The following is a 21,796-nucleotide window of genomic DNA, read 5'->3' as shown; positions in this document are numbered from 1 at the left end:
TTTTTTTCTACTGTGCTTCAGTGGAAAATATCTTGATACTGAAAGGCCGATCTGACAAAGACTAATAATAACTGATAATCAGTCTGCTTTATCTGCTTTGCCCGTGTGCTTGCCTGCACTTGTGTGCCACCCACATGCTGTAAGAGCCACAGCAGAAATTCTTCAAGTGAAACTGAGGACACTACACTTTAGATGTGAGAACAGCATTAGCACATTAGCGTCATCCTCCATCAGGGTCTCATTACACCTGCTCCAGCTCGCCAACTAGGGCTGGTTTCCACACCAGGACTTAATGCTGACAGAAGAATCCTGCAGGTACCGCTCTGAAAAATCTCCCCGCTGCTCAGTAACCAGAACACTTAAAGGACTAAGGCTTTGTTCAAAATGAATCCCCAAATTAGCCACCATTTCAGTCTGCCCACATTCATATTGCATACCAGCAAAACGCTCACACACATACACGCAGACATACACGCACATACGCGCATGTGCATAGAGCCATTAGAGTCTATTTCACCTTCATCTTTTTGGGGGAAGGATATTTGATAGCACACCATTTTTTATTCCTCCCAGAAAAAGAGGAACTTTTATCTCTGAACTCCATTAGGCCCTGTGCCCACTTCTTAGCTCTGTAACCAGAGATGTCCCAGCCCACAGCCGTGTCTCCTTGAAATGATACCCAATTTCAAGCCTGCAAAACGTGAAATCAAGCCTGACAAACCCAAAACACACTGCTAACAACTGACATATCTTGCAATGTTATGAGATGCAAAGAACAAAAATGACACTCTCCAGCGATGAAGGGAAACAGCAGCAATTAGAACTGCAGTGGCTTGTAAACAAAGACAGAAAAGTTGTTTTGTTTTTCTCCCTTTTTTTTTTCTGAACGGGGGAGAAAATACAGATTGATACATCAAGTTGACCCATTCTACTGAAAAGTCATTACTAAATTCACTATTTTGTATATAACTGGATTCAGCACTGGTATGCAGAGAGTGTGTGTGTGTGTGTGTGTGTGTATGGGGGGGTTGTGGTGGTGTGTGGTTTGTTTCCACATTCATCCCCTTTTCTGCTTCAGGTAGCATCTCTAAAATGTGTTTTACTACACCATATTGAGCACATTAATTCTAATCATTAGGACTACACTCCTTTGTGTTTTAGAGCCGAATTTGTCTAAATTACACCCAAATTAGCTTCATTTTCTCCACAAGTGCAAGTCATTTTGTTGCTATACTGTGGTGCAGCACTGCCAAATGAGCAGAGAGGACAACTGTGAACCTATGGGTATGAGCCATTGATTTCATGTACAAGCGGAGTGACAGCTGTGTCCGTATTCTTGGCAGGAATGTCAAGCATGTTCTCAGTGGGTGTTAAGACTCCACCAGGGTCTTTGCCTCGTCACTGATTCTGTTTGTGTTTTCATAGAAAGAACCTGGAGGTGCAGCCCAGGTGTGGACAGTGTCTAGTATGTGGCCTAAGAAGAAGAACGAATCACCGCTTTTTGGCTGGAGCACAACAGCAGGGCCAGACGGACAGACGGACGGACTGACTGATCGATCATAGTTCTACCATTGGTCGGCCGAATGCCACATGACTGATTTTGAGTTCCCCCTTTGGCGGTTGCTCTTTCAAAATGATTTGCTTCAAACTGTTTCTATTAGAGGACGTTTACAGCTGCAGTGTTGCCAACAACAACTGCACATTTGTCGCTAGATTTAGAGACTTTTTTTTTCAAAGACGCACTTCACAACAAATCTAGCAACTTCTTAGACAAACCATGGCTACTTAGAAGAGAGTCGCCAGTAATTCGGTCTTACCCAGAGGGCCGCTGGAAGCTAGGAAAGATACTATGCCTAAGTTTTAAAAACCTCAAGTTCTAAGTTGGAATGCCCCGATCACATTTTTCTTGCCCCCAATACCGATCATCTATGAGTGACATTGGCCGATACCAAACATTGTTTGTGTTTTGCTATAGCATCTGGTTTAGCAGTTTGTAGTGTAGTGGGACCTTCATCAGGCGGCAGCGAAACCTGATAAAAGGACCATAAATCCTCCTCAGTCAATAACAATCTTTATTCAGGAACAACATGCTTCTACTTTGTTCAACAAAGCTGTACAAAGAACTCCCAAGGAGCATTGCAGATGGTGTATGTAATATCAGTCTCACACACTTTGTAAAAGTTCCACACGGCCGACATGTTGTTTCGTTTTGGTGGCCTGTCGCGCGCCAGCACATTGAACATGGTGGAAGATGGGACTACACTACACAACAGAGTATTAACCACAGGTGATCGGTTTTAAGGTGATCAGTGACTAGAAGCATTAATACCAATCACGTAATTTTAATGAAAATCAGCCGATAATGATCGGCAGCCAATCAATCCCTAGTTCTAAGGCTATGTCAATCATCTGGAAAGTGTTGCATGAGTCATTGTTCCAATCTTAGGCTCAATAAGGTTCAGTATTATAAGAGTATGGTCTAGACCTGCTCTGAAAAGTGTCCTAAGATAACTTCTGTTATGATTTGATGCTAATAATGGTGTTACTGTCATGGATTGTCGTGGTGAGGGAGCTGAGCCTGAAAGTCAATAAGAGGAGAAGCAGCCAAAATTCCTTTGCAGGGGTTCTGGGTTCACCCTCAGAGACAGGATGAGGAGATCAGAAATGTGGAAGGAACTCAAGACTAGAACCACTGCTCTGTAAAATTGAAAGGAGACAGTTAATGCAGTCTGGGTAAATGTCTCCAGGAAGCCTCCCTATGGAGGTATTACAGATATGTTCAGCTGAGAGGAAGCCCAAGGAAAGACCAAGATCATACTGGAAGGATTACACATCCAACACGACATGGGAACGCATCAGGATCCTGCAAGAAGAGCTGGACAAAGTAGCTAGGGAGAAGGATGTATGAACAACCTTGTTTTCTATTGCAACCCAGACCTGGATAACAAAGAGAGAACTGATGGATGGATGGATGAACGGATAGAATAAAGTGAACCTCTGGCGTACCTTAATGGTTGAGCATCGTCAACCATCAAATAAGGAAACAAAAACAAAAAAAAACAGTGAACATTCCAGTCCTGAACTTTGAGAATACACTCATTCTGCATTCTCACTTTCACGAGCAAATGTCGCCGAGCACCTCCCCAAGGGTCAAAATTGGATATAAAAACACTAGTGCATGCATCGATACTCCTGTGACAGGCTCAGGTATTAAAGCAGAAACTGCTGACTCATCAGCAGCTACAAGGAGCTCCTTTCTCTCTCATAAAAAAAAAAAAAAAAAAATCAAACCTTTACAGCCTAGGCCTCAGCTCTGGCAGCAAACATGCGGTAAGCCTAAATAAAATCATCTCTAGGAAAAAGAGAAGTTATAACCCCTCCTTTCCCCCCCAGGAGTCTATAGTGGTAGTAGTAGGGTGTGTGTGTATACTGTATGTGTGTGTGTAAGTGTATTGTCCGGGCCACATTCGGTTAACAACCCCATTAACTGGCTCACAAAGCAACCCCGGGGCAACGATAACATCAATCCCGGCTTTAGAGGCCATTACATTTCAGCCCGAGATATACGCACCGTACTGGAAAAGCGAGGTGAGGCAGTAGCTAGAAGGGTGGTAAGGTGTCACCGCCCGTTTGTCAAGCCCAACCCTCTGTCCACCCGGCAACCCCATCCTGCCCAAACACACACACACACACACACTGACAAAGCTCAAATAAGCCCCTTGGACTCTTTGGCAGGTGAGGGCTGTTTATCTGTTTTTAGTTACGCCACACACACACACTCACACCAACCAATACACTAAATCCACATTTCTACTGTCTGATATGCAAAGACACACTGTCAACACAATATTAACATAGATACATGCACCAACACATACCCACTCATACAAACAAACACACACCCCAGCATACACACACACACACACACTCACTCAGCCTCATATCAAGCCATACACAAGCATACATACAATATGCACAAACTTCCACACACTTTCTCATTATGTATACATACAATACCAATACAGTGCAAATAACAAATTCTACACACAACCAGATGGATGAAAGACACACATAATGAACATTAACTCTCATACAAACACATACAATATGCACACACAGATACTTACCATCCACGCCCCTATACACACACCAACACATCAACCACTCGCGCACAAACACACCCGCGACACAGCTTCGGCAGTGTATAAAAGGCGAAGGCTTCGTCCACTCGCTGCTCACCGATGATAACATTCACACTCTACAGATGCTGGAAAGAAAGGTCAATGATTTTTTTTTTCCCCCTCCTTTCTCTTTCCTTCTGCTTCATGGGTAACTATTGAACACTGGGGTTCTATACGGAAACATATTTGTGTGCAACTCCAAGTGCTTAATAGTCAGATTCCTCGGAGGGAGGCTTAACTGCCTCAATTAAAATCACATAAAGGAGAATGCGCAAGTCCTAACAGCATAAACATGTCTCCTCTTTACAACAAACAAGGATAAAGAGTTTCCCCCTGATAGAGCCAGGTGGATGCTGATTTCCTCTCACACTCCCAGGTTGGAGGCAGTAATCACGATTAGGGAAGTGCCAAGAGAGCTGGCACTGATGAGTGACGGCCCCCCCCCCCCACCATCCTGGACATATGGGTGGGAGGGAACCGTTTTACACCCAGCACCCACGGGATCAGTCAGCTCTCCCAGCGGCCACCCTGCTGAGCATCTCCCAGATATGGTGCGACAGGAAGGTTTTCATGGCAACTGTGTGAGGAAATGCTGAGGGTTTCCTCACAATAGGAAATAGGACAGAGTTTACTTCAGGGGATGGAGTTGGGAAAAAAAATACACCTACACTAAATTTACTTATCTCCTAAGGCAAACAAGAATCTTAACCATGTGAAATTCTTGGTTTGTGTTACAGTGAGCAGAATCAAACAAAAGTCTGTGAAAACAGGAAGTTTCAACAGTGGATTTATTTTTACTGTGCTGCATGTTGATCAGAAACTGGAGGTCCAAATTTGAGCTTTTTATCATTGTATGGATTCTAATTATTTGGATTTTTTAAATATAACTTGAATTAGTTGTTTTCGTGTACAAATTAATCGATATTTTTAAAGAAGAAATTATCAAATGTGTAATGCGAAGTGTCACTCATATTAATGAAACCACAGAATTATCACAACTCTACGGTTCCTGTCAGTTCAACCGAGAATTTTACATCTTTCAGTTCATTGTTTTGTCTTTTAACTTTACTATCAATCAGTAATGCAGCTGTGCAGCTTTAAAGTTTGTTCAGATGGACTGTGAAGCAAATTTCAGAGGTGGCACGACTGCACATACATTTAACAGAAAGATGCAAATAGACACCAGTAGAGACAGAGTCACTGTAGGCAGCGGAAATTCAAGCTTCTGTTCAAGTTGAAACTGACAGCCAGTCAGTGGTTGGTGCATACACTGCTAGTAAGCTACTAACTAACTAACTTCTGCACAGTCGTTATTTATGGTGAATTAACATTTACTGCGGCGGCAATGGACGTTGGTTGTCATGGTTACCGTCCTAAACACGCAGACTGTACCAAGAGCGGCATACCTTCCTTTGTTGCCACGCTTACTATATAATAACGATTATGGCTTCGTTAGCTTCGTTAGGCACAAAAACTACTTGGTTAGATTGTGATTTGGGTTAAAGTAAGTACTTGCTCAACATTAGACGATCTCTGTTGTCATGGTAACAATAATTACAACATGTTTTACGACGACGAATGGTCATGGATAATAGAAACAACATAAATTGCTGTTTTCACATGGGAATGGAACATCGCTCTCCTGTGTCATATTGATCCATCAACCACAACCTCCTCCTGACGCGGACTTTTTCTCTCTTTATACTACATCACCGCACTTTTCCCTTTGCTCCTGTCATAATTACTACGACCACTAGATGTCGCCTAGCAACAAAACATAACCATGGATCATAATAACTTGCACAAACGACCTGGGCTTATTTTTTTCCAGAGGACAGTCACATTTTGGCAAATGATTGCCATTGCACTGACTGCTGTACCATAATTCCTTGATGAATTTAATTTGTCCAACAGAAAATGAAAAAGTGCAGAGTTCTCCTTGAAGTGTACCACCATTAAGTGCTTCATGTTTAATCTTAATGCTTCATTGCTGTGCACACTCAATCAGCGTGAGCAGGTTTTTGACAGCAGATACCAGTAACTGTAGACTAAATCTGACAAATTCTGTATGCTCTCCTGCAGGTTTTCATTCTTGTGATCATCATAGGACACTTGAACTCCCCACTGAATGGCAGACTAATGAAATTCTCTGGCTACAGCTCCTTATGGTAGGTGAGCCAGATTCCATTACAGGCTTTACAGACTGACACCCCAAACACTGTTGAGTCAAATCCTAATCCTATATTGGTCTAAGCCTTAGTAATATTCTTTTCATATACCTCCCTTCATATTTCTCCTGCTCTCATGTCTCAGATATATATCAGCAGCATCAGAGTTATTAGTGGAGTAGAAGGCATGAGAAATAGCTGGAAAAATAACCAGCTGTACCAACTTATCCAGGCTCTAATAAATGGATTCACCTGACTAATAATCTGTCCAAACAGCCCTCTGATGAAGTGACTGGTATCATACGCATCATAAATACTCTGAATATGATTTTTTATGGAAGCAGCTGTCACTGTTTTTATTCAGCCATGAAGGAAAATGATTCATAAACTGCTGAAAAAGTCAGAAACTTCCCAAATGTCAAAAAACATCAAGCAGGAAATCTTTCTGAGAACTGGTCGGGTTCTGCTGTTCTTCACTTTAGCTCATTTTACCTTGTTTTATGCTGCCTGAAAACGTAAAAGAAGAAACATGAATCAAATAATGGTTTAATCTCGCACCAGCCACTGGCCAATATATATAGTGGAGACTTGCATCTGAGAAATAGCCATGACCAGATTAACGTGCTCGGGGCCCCCGGGGGATGAGTTTGTGGTAGAGCCCCTATATGAACCTAATAGTACCTGGCTCCTGGTTTTCTCTCTGTCAATTACTTTGAAGCTGTTTGATAAAACACAACTTTATTTAGGAATATGCATCATTTCAGCACATTATAGAATAAAATAATTATGGTCTTAAAACTAGATTTTTACAGTGGGACCCTCTTCAAGACAAGGACCACTATATCAGGAAATAAAGGAGTGATTTCAGTTGATATACTTTTGAGGTTCAATGTTCCCAAACAAAGATCAAATATCTTCATCAAATTATGTGCAATCAAATGATATTAGAAGACCTAAATTGGCCAGGCCTACATATGGGCTAATTTTACCTGAACCTACTATACATGTATCTGTATGGATCAGGTCCTAAATAAGAACTGCTAAATATATGTTTGAGATAGTTTATAAACAGTATCTCCATTAGATAATCGATCCATCTGAGAGCACTGATAAGGTTTGTGTTTTTAGCTGTAGACGGACATGATGCCGAGACAACTAGCAGTTTAGCAGGCTAGCAGTTTTGATGATCCTCTTCCTCTCGCATGTTCCTATCTTTGCATGTTTTTAGATAAAAATCTCAACTACTGTAAATGGATTGCCATGGAATTTTGAACATACAGTCATGGTCCCCAGAGGGAGAATCTAAGTGATTTTGGTAATTCCTTGATTTTGAATCTTGAAGCACCAGTGGGACAAAATCTTATCTCATGGAGTGATATATCTTAAACTGAATGTCTGGTTTCCAGACAATCCATCCTAATAACTCACTAACCTGCTTTAGTGAGTGACTGACTCTTCCTCTACTGCCACCATGAGGTTGATTATTATGAAATTTTGTGTAGACATTCACGCTCCTGATAAACTGGCCTCTTCACTTTTCATCTAACACCATCACAGGATACACTGTTAGTTTCTCCCATAATTTGATTTATGACCAAATAGCTGTAACATCAACGACAGGTGTACTTTGTGTTTGGTGATGATTAAATGTTAGTAAGCAAACACACTTTGCATTTCGCTTCAAGCAGCACTCTGCACTGTGAGTAGACTCACACATACTGCTTTAATAATCAGATTGAATCAAAAATGTTACATCATGTGGCCGATACTTAACTTTTCAAACTCAAAATATCAATGTTATTGTCAGCCTCACAATTCAGTCAGGTTATAGCTGATATGAGGTGAATGTAAGGCTTTCATAATCCAGCCTCATCTGTGACCATGTGGTGGACATACACTCAGGTACACCTAGCTAAAGTGAATTGCAGTATAATACAACACTACTGAAAGTCTTTCCTATATTAAATCCTACCTTCATGAAGGTTGTGATGTTCAGTGCTTGAAACTGTTGTAGAGAGGTGTTGCTTTAACATATAGTTATAAAAACACCAGTCAGTATAAATCAACCGCATCACAAACTTCAGCCTCAAATGATCATAAAGTTGATCAATGCCTCTCTAAAACAGTTTCAACTCTAAAACCGAAGAGTAAAACCTTCATGAAGGTAGGATTTATTGCAGACTCTTGTACGAGACCGCATAAGGTTTCACTTGGTGTTCCTAATAAACTGGAAGAGTGTATTTTGCAGAGATCTTATAATATTCAGTGGCATGCTCAAAGTGCAGTACAGAGCACTGAAACTGAGCCAGCAGCTCCCAGCCTTTGTCATTATTTATTGGATAATGCATTTCCATCACGATTTATGTAAGGTCTTCACAGACATAAAAATTTTAACTTCAAGCCTGCATAAAACCTTTTGTGGAAATTTGATCTAATTACATCATTGCCGGTCAGCTTCTATAATTCAATGCATCTTACTTAGTATGAAAATAGGTGGATGAAACCTTTTTAATAACAAGGCATTTACTGGAGAATTCATCAGGATATTTTCATAATTGCACTGAGCTGCATAGAGTATTGCTGTGCAATGAAGCCCCAGAGAATAGAGGAAATTATCTTGATTATCATTTCTATCCTCTGCATATCTCATCTACGTTATCTCCCTGCATTGTTAAGCTGATGAGAAATATGTAACTGACCTGGTGAGAACTTTATCACTGGGAAAGAGTCCAACTAAACCATTTTTCTGTGCTTCACTCAACTCTGGTGTCTACAGTAAAGTGTCAGTTTAATATACCAAGATTGGTGAGAACAAATCAGCCCTGTCCTAGAGGAAAAACTCACCCTCCCATCCTCTTACACTGTTGTATATCATCAGTCTGTGATACTGTTGAGTGCATTCCAGAGGTAGTTTGTGATAAAGTGTCTTTGGCGTCCCCATTTCCCCTCAGCCTGCCTCATCTATGTCTACTTCACTTCTGCATTTCCCAGAATGCCTTTCAAGAATGGGGTGTGAGCTTGTTGCCTTCAGTCTCCGAAGGGTTTGTGAGCAAATAAATTGTAGTTGTATATTGTTGTTCATGAGCCGACCGCTCTGTAAACACCGGGGTGTGTCTGCAGCCTGGCCCTTGCTCAAAATGCCAATTGCCTTGTGGCTGCATTGCATTCTGGTTTAGTGCGGCTACTGTGGGTGGAGGGGAAAGGTATCTCTTTTTCTTCTGTGATGGATTTTTCCCTGTATGATTGTTGAATGTCGGTCCAGAGACACGAGGCGCTCAGAGATTCACATTAAACCTGAAGGTTACAATCGCACAAGCAACATGCACAAGTTGGGTATGTCCTTTAATTTCTTATAACACTCAGGCTTCAAAGTGACATTCAGATGAACTTGCTAAAAATTTAATCTGAAAACAGCTGCTTACAGTGTTTTTTTATAGATGGAACTGGAAAAATCTATAAAAAAAAATGCAATCAATATCTATGCGCACGCTATGCAGGACTGCCTGTCCTCAGGTGTTGTGCGGCACACAGAGCAGATACACACAGTCCTCCCTTCGTGTCTGCTGCTGGCAAACTCAAGGGCATTGTCAGCTTTATCAGCGCCTAGTGATTCATCAGGATAGTTGGTAAATAAGAGATGCTATCAGGTGCTCCTGCTTGCATTGAGGGCCCATGTCCTAATCGATAACATTACAATTCTTCACTGATCTCCTCCTCTGATTAGCCAGACTAATCCAATACTCAATGTTGCTGTCTATTACAGAGCCAGGACAAAGCCGTCCCGTTAAGTCCGCCCTTATCTGTGGTTTTGCGTTCACCACTGATACAAGGCGGGCCTATGCCACGGCTATGGCGAGGACATCCTCAGGCTCCTCTAATTGCTAATCCACACGGGCCAGTGGATAGCAAGGAGATTTCACTTGGCCTGGCAGTGCCACGGGCAGTTAAGTGCGGCGATTGTAGTGAGAGGTAACCATTCGGTGAACCGAGACAGAGCAAGTTGAGGTAAAATGGCTTGTAATTTTTTCCACCCCCCTTATGAAACGGGAACGGGAGATAGTGGAGTGGCACGGATAATGAAACAGATTAAGGAAAGAAGGGGCAGGTGGGCTGTCAGTCAGTAAAGAACGGCGATGGCAGCAGGCACTTACTGATGTGGGAACGCTGATGAACAAGCCGAGCCTAATTTAAGGTAATGAATATGAAATATGCATCAAATTTCCCTTTCAAAATGATCCACAATGAGCATAACCGATGAAGGAGGAAATGAATCTGCTTGAACTAGTCAATGTTTAGCTTTTACATACTGGTTATACTATGGAGGTGGTTCTCAAATTGTCATGCTACACACATTAGTCCATAGAGCTTTGAATTATACGGTCTACACTCCAGGTGGGGGAGATAACTGCTAGGTAGCACCAACTTTCACTGGGATAGACTGTTTAAAGAAAAAACTTTTAACATCGGAATAATTTAATAGATGCTATAGTCACATAAAAATACACGGGGGCTTTAAATTATTCATGTTTCTCATAGTTACATAAAGGTCGCCTGAAGCCACCTCAAGGACTTCCACCTCAACTGACCTTAAATTCCACATGATAGAGCCCTTCTAACAAGTAATATTAGTATTACTATTAATATTTTTAAGTGCAATTTAATTGAGATAATTCCAGTTAATTAAACTTGAATAAGATTAAAGCCCATGGTGGTATCAAAAATGATACTCTGGGTGAATGGAGGGGTGGGGAGGGTGGAGGGGTTGTCATCTCTGTTGATATTAATTGCTCAGATGTTTGTGGTTTGTTTGTTCATGCCTTTTCTTTATCTATTGTTTTTCAGAAGCAACATTACTACTGATGCCAGAGCCTTATGCTGTGCTGCCCTCCATTTCCATCATCACTTGCCTCCAATTCCATCAGAGTTAGATTTGTGGTTCAGTCGTTTCAAGACAAGAGTTAGTTTGTATAGTGTATTGTCCAAAAATAATGGAGTGATGTCTTTTCAACTGATGCATCAACATCAATTCATCGACTTATAGGGGACAGCCCTAATATATTCAGTGCAAACAATCTACACATAATGGCTTCAAATAATTCCTCTGAAGCCTCCCCAAGGACCTCCGGGGACCCTAAATCCCACTTTATGGGGCCCAGCTAGCAAGTAATAATTATTAGTGAATTACACTTGAAACTAGTGTTGAAATGGTGATGTCACAGTGTACATCTGTAAATCACCGAAGCACAGTGAAAAGGTACACCACTGGAGGGGAGCAAAAACAACATTTCTTGGGGGGGTGTGTTAAGTTTCTCTTCAAAGTATTTCACTGAAGATCTCTGGGGACACTTAATCCCAACACTGTCATAACCAGCTATATCATTTAGTTTATATTTATCCATTGCATCAGTAAACAGCTGTTCAATAGGAAAGAAGATAATGATGGTAATGAAAGACTGAGGTATTGTCATGGTAAATATCACTTTATCTAAACATTTATGCTGTGTTTAAAAGGAGCCATTAGTAAGTTTTACTAATACTGCATAGCCAGCGTTACCATTAGCACCTGTTTACTTACCGATCTAGAAGAAACATTTCAAGTTTAGCTTAAAACTTCATTCCATCACTCCCTAAAAGCTGTGTCCAGCAGGGGAAAGCAACTCTAATGTTGACTCTTGCTTTGCTTCCATTTCTATCACTTCCTCTCCTCTATTGAAGTTAACATGCTAACCAGCTAGCCTCGGTCTGGATGGACTGGCTCATCACTTTTTGATACCAAGGACATTTTCCACTTTCCATAGAAAACTTACAACTAGGCCTTTCAAGCATATCTTTATTTTCAATAAAGGCTCTACAGTGATCATTCTGGAGCACTCAGTGTTGTCTCTCTGCCATGGTTTAGTGTTTTGTACAATTCTGTATTGGCTTTATTTACATGCACGATGATAATCCAATAATAATGATATTAAAGCTCCTTCATCCAACAATAGGCCTTTTTTCACAGCACACATTTAGTCATCATAGCAGGAAAGGTAGAGGTGTGACTAATAACATTAACAACGGCTCAGTCTCATCCAGTGTTAAGGTAAGCCATGACAGGGAGGTCAGCATGCACAGTATGAAGGCCTCTGGGCTGATAAACCTAAATTGAATGTAGTCATTAGCTATATTGTTAGACATGTGCTTTTCTTGCCAAGACATGTTAAATTGTCTACAGTGACAGAGCATTAGAGCACTTTTACAGGCTGGTGTGCTTTTCCCCTTATGTTCCAAAAAATGACTAAAATCACAGTTTAATTACAGTGTTAGCACAAACGGTAGCCAAAAGGGAAGCACTATAGCATCTTGAGTGAAAGATCAGGTTTGAGGTTGATAATGTCTTAGTGGACTTGTTATTATTGGATATATTCAGATTATTTAGTGCATGTGCTTTTACTGTTTTGCTATTGCCACCGTTAACTAGTGGTCACACCAGACCAAGTAAGGTGTAGCAGCAAACTTCCTGAATATAATGAACAGAGCAACAGTTTGTTTTACTGCCTGTGATTTAATTTTCTTTTCATCCGGAAAAGTAAAATTTGTTATTTGTCATTTGTAAAGTTCCATCATTGTGCTTCAAGTCTGGACCAGGAAATTTCAAATTTTACTTTGGAAGTTTGTTAACACAGTAGCCACATGTTGTAGCCTCAAGGCAGAGCAGGCTTTCTGGCTTTTGAGTTTCTCACTCTTATCTGTCAAATCCACTGATCAGCTTCCCTCCTGCTGGATGCTGGATGTCGAAGTGGCATGTGAAGTGAGCTGGCGAATACCACCAAGTGAACTTTCCTTTGTACTTTTCCTCTGCACACAAAACAGCAAACAATTGAAGTTCCAAATTTCATTTTGCCATTATCAAGCTCACAACAATTTCACAGCACAGCAATCACACTATAATGAACTTCCAGAAGCAATTAAAGCCTCTTTCCTGTGGAGGGACCTTCATGAATACAAGAAAGACGGCTTTCTCATAGGCTCTAATCACAGAGTATTCCAGCCGAGGTGTCACATTGGCTTTGTTGTTTGCCAGAAATCCCTTCAGGAGGCCTCAGTCAGGTCCTCTAATCAACATGTTTCCACCTGACAAAAACTAATGGGACTTAATTGGTATGGCACACCACTGCTTCCCTCACACTTCAAATCATAACCTAGACCTGAAACACACATCAGCATCAGCCCAACATGTATTACCCGTAGACTTTGTTGAAACAGTATTCACACATTATTTTCAGGTTTCCAGCTGGCCTAGCCTGAGGGTCCGCATATCTCCTCGGTAATTAGCCATGTCATGGTCCAAACATAGAATTACTTAATGCCTCCTACGTTTCATTTTTGAACATGACAACAAAAAAAAAAAAACAGTGTAACTGGAGTGTAAACCCAATAAATAAAAAGAAGAAAGTGCAATTTAGGCAAACTATCATTAATATCACTGCAACAGAATATAGACCAGGAAGAGATGTATTGAGACTTCTAAAAAGCCTTTCATTTTTACAGCACAAGAGGCAAAACAAGCCAATGAAGCAGGTGCTCTGGTGAGACAGATACAGAGAGGAAGACAGATAAAGAGAGGAGAAGATATGCTCAAGCCATGCTGGTTTGTTACCATTGGTCTCTATTAATAAAGAAAAAGACATTTTGCATCGGTGCTCCACTGATTTAGAACTGCACTTCCATAATGTTGGGGGACTCACAAAAGACACATTAAAGAAAGAATGGTTCAAAATTAAGAACCAGAGTATGCGATATCCTGAATTTTGTTGTCTAGTATGTGTTAAGCACCAAAAAACCCGGATCCTACATTTCCCATAATGCAATGAGGCTAGCGTCTCATTAAGAACGCCCTGTCTGGTTGAAACTTACATTTTTCAAAAGGCATATCCCTAGTTTGCAACTTTGTCTTTCTGTTATGAATCTGTAGTTTCAAGTGCTAGACAACCCCGATGACATGATCTTACTAATTCTTTCAAACACTGTTAGGCTTCCTCCAGAGCTAGAGAAAAACAAATGAATGTTATACTGCTGGGTTTCTCTCCACCTCTAAGATGGCACTTCAAAGTTAAAACACTCTGCCAGAAATGTGCTTTTGTTTGACCACGGTAACGTTTGAAAGAAATCAGTGCTGACAGTTGATGGAAACCGAAAACAGATATCGATCTCCTGTGTTTAACTCACACATCCACCTAAACATGTTCCCTACAAATTCAGGCCACCCGCCACTTTGGCCCTGATAGAAAACTGTCACGGTTTACAACAGGTGGTCTGTGTCAAACTCACATATTTCAATATAAAACTAATTCCCAAAGTCATGATTATAGCTTAAACTTAGGGGGGAAAAAGAGATTTTTAACACTCAAAATCTAACAGAGTAACCCCACAACTTTCACATTCAACCCTGTCTCCTACAGCAATTTACAACATCAAATATGTTAAGTAGGAAATGTGTTCTATGGCTGGATCATGTTCAGAGGCAGCATATTTTGAATGAATGAAGCGCTACATTTATCATCAGAAAGAGAATTGCCAGCAGGCAGTTGTGGTGGATGTTCAGGTTAGGGAAAGATCGTGGTTCTGTTGAAGTGTAAATAAACACATTGTGTGCAAAGTCACTGTGAATGTTTTCAGTATCAAACCACAATCTTTCCCTAACCTTAACCAAGTGCTGTGAGAGTCTAAACATAACCATAAATAATTATATTGTCACTACAAAATGGATATTGAACTGCAGAAAACAAATGCGTTGTGTGTGAACATTTTACTTTCAAGTATCAACATTTCTGCTACTTGCCAAACATGTTAATTAATTATGTATCCTAATTATGTGAACAGAAAAGACAATCCAGTCAATTATGTTTCGTACAAAATGTTGCAGGTAAGTTGTATAGAAACATAATTTACAGGGAGACAGGGTTGTCATACTTATAATAAAAAATGCTGAACTCTGATTAGTGCATAAAAAATGTGTGAAGTCATCTTTATCCCATAGAGCCTTTCCCTCTTCAACAGTGAAGAGACCAACACTCAAAACAGCAAAGACAGAAATGTCTCATGTGAAATACCCCAAACTTTCCGAACCTTAATATTAAAGGTCCCATTCAGTATAAAGGTAGATGTCCATGTGTTCTTTGATTATAAAGCAGGTCTAGGTTCTATATTAATACTGTGAAAATATCAAAGCGCTCAGTCCATAGAGAAATGCACACAGCCTGTATTCAGAAACTGAGCCTTAAAACGAGTCGTCAGGACTTCTGGAACTTCTTGATGTCACAGCTATACAGTCACTGCCCTCACTTATGCCCCTTGCACAGCCCATCTGGATCCACCATCTAACCTTGCTGGATTTGGCTCAGAGCCTCTCTTCTGATTGGCTCACCAACCTGCTGTTGCTAGAGCTCCAGAGAGAAGCCTGAGAGAGGAGATGTAAAACTAAACTGAGATGGTTTTTGGTTCTTAAAACCACAAATATTTCACTTATGGATCAACACTTGAAATAAAACACCAGAAAAGGGTAAAATGTGGGACCGTTAAGAAGCCTGGTCTTCATCGTAAATGGAAAATGTGTTTTTAGTGCTTTTTTTTTTTTTTTTAAATCCATGGTTCCTAACTGGTAGTTCATTGTCCAAAAGTAAATCAAGACTGCGCTGCTAAGAGAAACACCAGCTTCAGTCATTTCTGTTCAAATGTATTAAAAGGTTTTCAGTGTTGCCTCCCCTGAATTTAATGAAACTCTCCACTCACACTAATGAAATTCTGCCAGAGTAAGCCTTTTAAGTCATGTTGACCTATAACATCTATTCACTGGTAAAGAAACTAAAAAAGCAGCTAAAGTGCTAAAAAAATGACTGAATAATCAAATGTGCAATAAACATGCAGCTTTACTGTTAACTTCTCAACTGCAGTCAGGGTGACGGAGTAACACTATTTCAAAGTATATGATCATAACAGAGAAATGGCAGTTCTCACCTTGTCAGTGAAACTCTATGTTAAAAGAGAAAACTGTTTCTCACTACAGAAGGAATAGAAAAATGTTTCCTCTGAAATGAGATACACTGAAGACCGATCTGCAACTAACCACTATTTAAATTCATCAGTTATTAAGAAAGTGACAAGTTTAATAAAAAAAAAGGTCCTTCACAAGTTCTGAAGCCTGTGTAAATATCATAAATAGGGCTAAGTGCCAAAACCCAAAGGTTTTTCTATTTTCAGTTTTCAAAAGAGGACAGATTCCAAACAGAAAAAGACTGGCTGCTGCATGTGTAGTGATATATTGTATATATCTATCATACTATCTGATACATGCACATGGCTATACTTTATGCATCATAAACCTGGAACACTGATCACAGTTGGTTGCTTTAGTGGATGAGCAGGATGCAGAAAGGCAAAAGTCAGAATCATTGGTGTCAATCAAGAATGAATCTATTCCAACACTATTCATAAAGTGAATATTTGCCTCATTATGACTCAGGGAGTGTTTTGAAGTCTCCTGGATTCTTCCACTGACAGTTTGCTGTGAAAACATCCAGAGACTGTGTGTGATCACCCAGAGAGACGGATTCCAAATTAACCAGAAACTTCAGCTTCAGCTTCCCATGGACCACTCTACACTCTAACTGTTTTGTTTTCAGAATGTTAACTTTGACTGTTGTGCATTTAGTAAAGATTATTTAATCTAAAAAATCTTCAGTGGCTTTAAGAGAGTTTGCAGCAATAAATCGGGAATAAAGAAATGTTTGTTTTGTTTTTAAGGCAACTTAAAAGGCAGTTTTTACACATCAGTAGCGCACTGAAGGACACATTACGAAGGAAATGCATTCAGCGGGTTTGTTAAACATCAAGGATAAACAGCGTGTTTTTGTGAGTCACACTGAATATAAACAGTTTGTTTATATGAAGATTCCAAATTTGTTTTCTTGACGAAGAAATGAATGTATCGCATTCTACGAAAAGAACTGTCCTCAGTAGATTCCATTTTCCAAACGACATGCTTATGTCACATGTAACGCAAAAGGTTATTCCAGCCGCGTTTCTTTATCATTTTAATTCACGACTGAATAAGTGACGATTACAGTGAAACATTGGAGAAAAACGGTTTTTAACACTACTCTAGCAAGACAACAAAACAACCCCACAACTGTCATATTAACCCTGTCTCCTACAGGTTACGTTGCCCTATGAGTGAGAGAGAAAGAGGAGTGGACCAAAAAAAGCGAGGGTGTCCCGCTTTGCTCGCCTCTCTCTCTCTCTCTATAACCTGAGTGATGACAGTAAGATAAAATAAAACAAAACTGTCATTGACTCCAAAATTTCTTTTTACAAACATTAAAAAGCAGCAGGATAAGAAACCAAACTAAATGACATGTTCCGTCTGTCGATCTCCTCCTCTCTTAAACCACAGCACGGCACCTACACACAACAAGCAGTGCTTCATTACAATCGGCTGCACTGAGTGTGTGTGTGTGTGTGTGTGTGCACGTGTGTTGCAAGCATGGTTATATGCCGTTATGTACGTGAAACTTTGGCGGAGCAAATTAAAATTAAATTTTAATTTACTACTACAAATAATAAGTTAATGGGAAAACAATTCCAATATCATCTTGACATTTGCAAAGGCATGAGCAATGAGCAAAGAAGATTGTTCTGATGATCGTCGATCACTGATATAATCATCCCTAGGCACAACCCTAATTCAGAGGCAACATACAGTATTTTTGAACTGAATCAATGAAGCGCTGCATTTAGTATCAACAGGAGAATTGTCAGCAGGCTGTTGTGGTAGACGTCCAGGTTAAGGAAAGATCATGGTTTTGGCGAAGTGTAAATAAACACTGAAGTCACTGACTGTTTGACAAGGCCACAATCTTTCCCTAATCTTAACCAACTGCTGTGGAATATAACAGGTCACAAAATTTCGTCTTACCAGTGTTGAGGTCCTTATACTCCTGGGAGAAGTGCTCGTTCTGGTGCACCCACTCCCCGTTGCATTTGAAGAAGATCTGTAAGGCCGGCGCGGCTCGGCAGCGCAGCTTGATGGGGTTACTCTTGACGATGTAGGCATCCTCCGGCTCCTGGATGAAGTGCGGCAGGGTGCCCTGCACTGAGGGTAGGGCATCAGGCTGAGCATCACCGGTGGCACCTGCAAACCGAGACCTCAGTTACTTCATCTTCCCAATACTGTCTGTCTTAGAACAATACTGAAGTGAACAATCGGTAGTCAGACAGATACAAAGGGAAGCAAAGTCCTTTTCAGTTGGTTACACAACTGAGTGAAAAACACTTTCAGATTCATTTTGTTTTACTAACAACAGTGTAACAGCAACTGTTTGCAAATTTAAAATGATTGCTCGGCGGACAGTTTTTTGAATTCCCCATTCATCAAAAGCTAACATATTGTTGAAAGGCAACATATTCACAAAGTACAACTCGTCCTCCATTCAAGCAAAACTGTTCTCCTCAGAGCAATTTGCAGATGAATGAAATCAGAGCAGACCAAGTGGAGAGGCATTAGGAGGGGACTGATTATCCAAATTGTGTCTGTGGAGTCTGAATACATCTTATCTCAGCCACAAGGCCTGGATTCTGGTCCCCACAAAAAAAACAAAAACAGCCTTTGTGCTGCCGCCAATGTGCCACCATCTTTGACGACAACTCGCGGCAGGTTAACCCCTTTCCTTTCAGTTTGGTCAGAGTCCGGCCCGGTCGTGGTGGCAGCTGATCGATCTAAGCACAGTTTTGGAAACAATAATCGGAGAGACTGTGAGAGCATGACTTTGTGTTAGGGATTTTTTTTTTTTTTCCCACAGTCTGAAGGTAGGTCTCGGCCTCACCTGGTGTCCTGTGCTCGCCTCCTCTGGGCAAAGCACAGAGCGCTCTGTTGGCTGGGACAATAAGGAACAGGATCTTTGTGATCCTGCCATCCCCGGGATCCTTCTCAGAATTACACCTCACTCCCATCAAGGCAGCTCCAGCTAAGCTATTCAGTGCCGTAAAAGCCCATGAAAGCTATTATACCCCACCATCAAATCCAATTTTGTCCCCTGAAATCGAATCGGCCGCCTCACCACCTCTCTCAATCAATGTTGTCCTTGTTAAATGGGCAAATGAATGGATGCAGGTGTAGAGAGAGGCCACACATAAAACAAACAGGGAAGGTGACTGAAATGGGAATAATATGCTGACATTACCCACTGCAGGACAGGTAGATGTCTTTTTTCACATTGCTACCACATGCACTTCCTTCGGCTATCGATAGCACTATTATACCCTGCTTTCTTTGTGCTCAATAGTTGGTGGAATCATTTAAAAAAGGAAGGAAAAAACATGGATGCTGCAAATGTTCTGATTAAATCCTTCAGGGTAAGTTGTATGATATTTTAGTTATTTTACACAGAAAGGTTTGTTTTTTGCTGTGGAAGCTGATAAATGACATGAAAATATGGGTGAAGAGTAGCAATGTAACCAAATACAAATACAGTATCCGAGTATGATCAGTAAATGTACTTAGTTACTTTCCACCACTGGATAGGGGCGGGAAAATAAATAAACTTCTACTCCACTACATCTTAGAGCAGCTTTTCTCAAATCCGCAGACCACATGTGGTCCAGAAGCGACCTCTGGTGGTCTGCGAGTAACTTTGTTATATAATATAATAACATTAAATCAACTCATATGTAAATTATTATTTGAACTTGCTGTTTTACAGTGTTAGTTCACATACCTTCGCCAGTTTACAGGTTATGTTTTACAATTTACATCAAAAATGATCAACGTGACATGTGAAAGGAAAATAAGGGTCAGTCTTATCTGTGATACTGCTAAATTTCACCAGTTATCAGCAGCCTATTAGATTAGATTTCCAGTGTCCAGTCGGTCGGGACAATTGCATCCACCACAATAACTGCTGTAGTATTTAATCGAAGGCGACAAGGGCGTGTGGTGAGCGTAACGACAGCGGCCATGTATCAGGGATTTTGGGGAAATAATAAATTGCCATGTTATCGGATGACATGTGACTCCTCGAGTCATGTCATGTGACTTAAATATGAAAGTGTTTCCATTTTACCAATTGTGAAACATTGCTTTGTCAAGTAGTCACCTCATGCAAGCATTTACATTTTTTGTGACATATTTTTTTGAATATTTTAATTTTATTTATTTATATTTTAATAATTTTCGAAATTTCATATGTTTCCATTGCAAATTTTTTAGTCTATAATTTCAAATTGTGCATTAAGCAGGTTAATGAAAACGGCACTAGTAAGAGCCCATTAATGAGAATTAGCCGTTATATTGACATTGTTTTATTATTCTTACTATTTATAGAGGATACTTTAATGGGTTTTTTTGCGCTTTCCAATTCAAATGTCTGAATATGAATTTAAAGTGTATTGCTCTTTGAAATGGTGGGCTTGCATTATTGTGCTATTATATTATTAGTATATCGGTTGCATGAAATGAAAAAAATATGATAATATCGTTAATTGCAATTATTTCTGGGATAATATATTATCCAACAAAAGTAGTTATCATGACAGGCCACGACAGGCATGGATGTACGCTACCTGACAACACCTGTGCTAATGTTACACTGTCATGAAGAATCAAAGACATGTACCATTATGTCCTCAGATTAATAAGATGTGCAGTCTCAAATCATCTTCATTCCCTATTTATAGACACTGACACAAGAATCTTTGTTATGGTGCATACATGTGTCTGTAACACGACTGTTTGCGTAGTAATTTTCTCTATGTGTTGACAGTATTGTATCTTGATTGTTTGATCCTAATGTTTTTTATGTTGTTTTTTTGATTGTGTTTTGTTATTTGATGTTTTGCATTGCAATATTTAAGCTGTTTCTGTTCTATATGGGTTAAAATATTCTTGCAAAATCCTCTGTTAGGTGGCATTAGTTCATGTTGTGATAAAGTATAAACGTTTATGGCATGAAGAAAGATTGGTTTTGTGCTGTAAAAGCAGGAACATGACGTGGAATTGTGTGTGACAAGATGGGCAAATAGGAAAAACACTAAACACACAGGTATCCCTTTGTAATGAGAAACATGAAACGGCAGCAATTTTTCCATAACCACTGACTGACAGGTCGAAAATGACTCTAAAGCGGATGCAGATTAGATTATTTCCTGCTGCTATATGCTGCTGGATAAGAGGGACCAAACTGGATGGTTCGGGGACAGTACATGAAATCAATTCATTACTTCTATCTGTGCAGAGGAGCTCGGCCCAGTGCACACATCTGATGCAAAATTGACTCCCGTCAGATTTTTAATTTCTTCTCGACCCTGCATACACCCACTTTGTATTTAATACATTTACATCCAATTATGTATTCATGTCATACATGACATTTTCAAAACAAAACAAAGAGGAAAGAATGTGTTGCGACAAAATCA

General features: G+C 40.2%; 1 protein-coding gene across 1 annotated transcript in view; it reads right to left on the bottom strand.

The window, feature by feature from the left end:
• Positions 1–19,336, bottom strand: part of unc5db (unc-5 netrin receptor Db) — a 120,814-nt gene extending 101,478 nt beyond the window's left edge. Inside the window, exons 1-2 of the mRNA XM_023397699.2 lie at positions 19,210–19,336; positions 18,303–18,518 (exon numbers count right to left, since the gene is read on the bottom strand). Coding sequence (XP_023253467.1) covers positions 18,303–18,518; positions 19,210–19,336 — 343 coding nt within the window. The remainder of the gene's footprint in view (positions 1–18,302; positions 18,519–19,209) is intronic.
• Between the last annotated feature and the right edge of the window lie 2,460 nt (positions 19,337–21,796).

Source organism: Seriola lalandi, unplaced genomic scaffold (genome assembly GCF_002814215.2).
Source record: "Seriola lalandi dorsalis isolate HSWRI2012SDOR001 ecotype SW California unplaced genomic scaffold, Sedor1 jcf7180002054883, whole genome shotgun sequence".
NCBI lineage: Eukaryota > Metazoa > Chordata > Actinopteri > Carangiformes > Carangidae > Seriola > Seriola lalandi.
The sequence above is the reverse complement of the archived record's forward strand: the minus strand, read 5'-3'. Positions and strand labels throughout refer to the sequence as shown.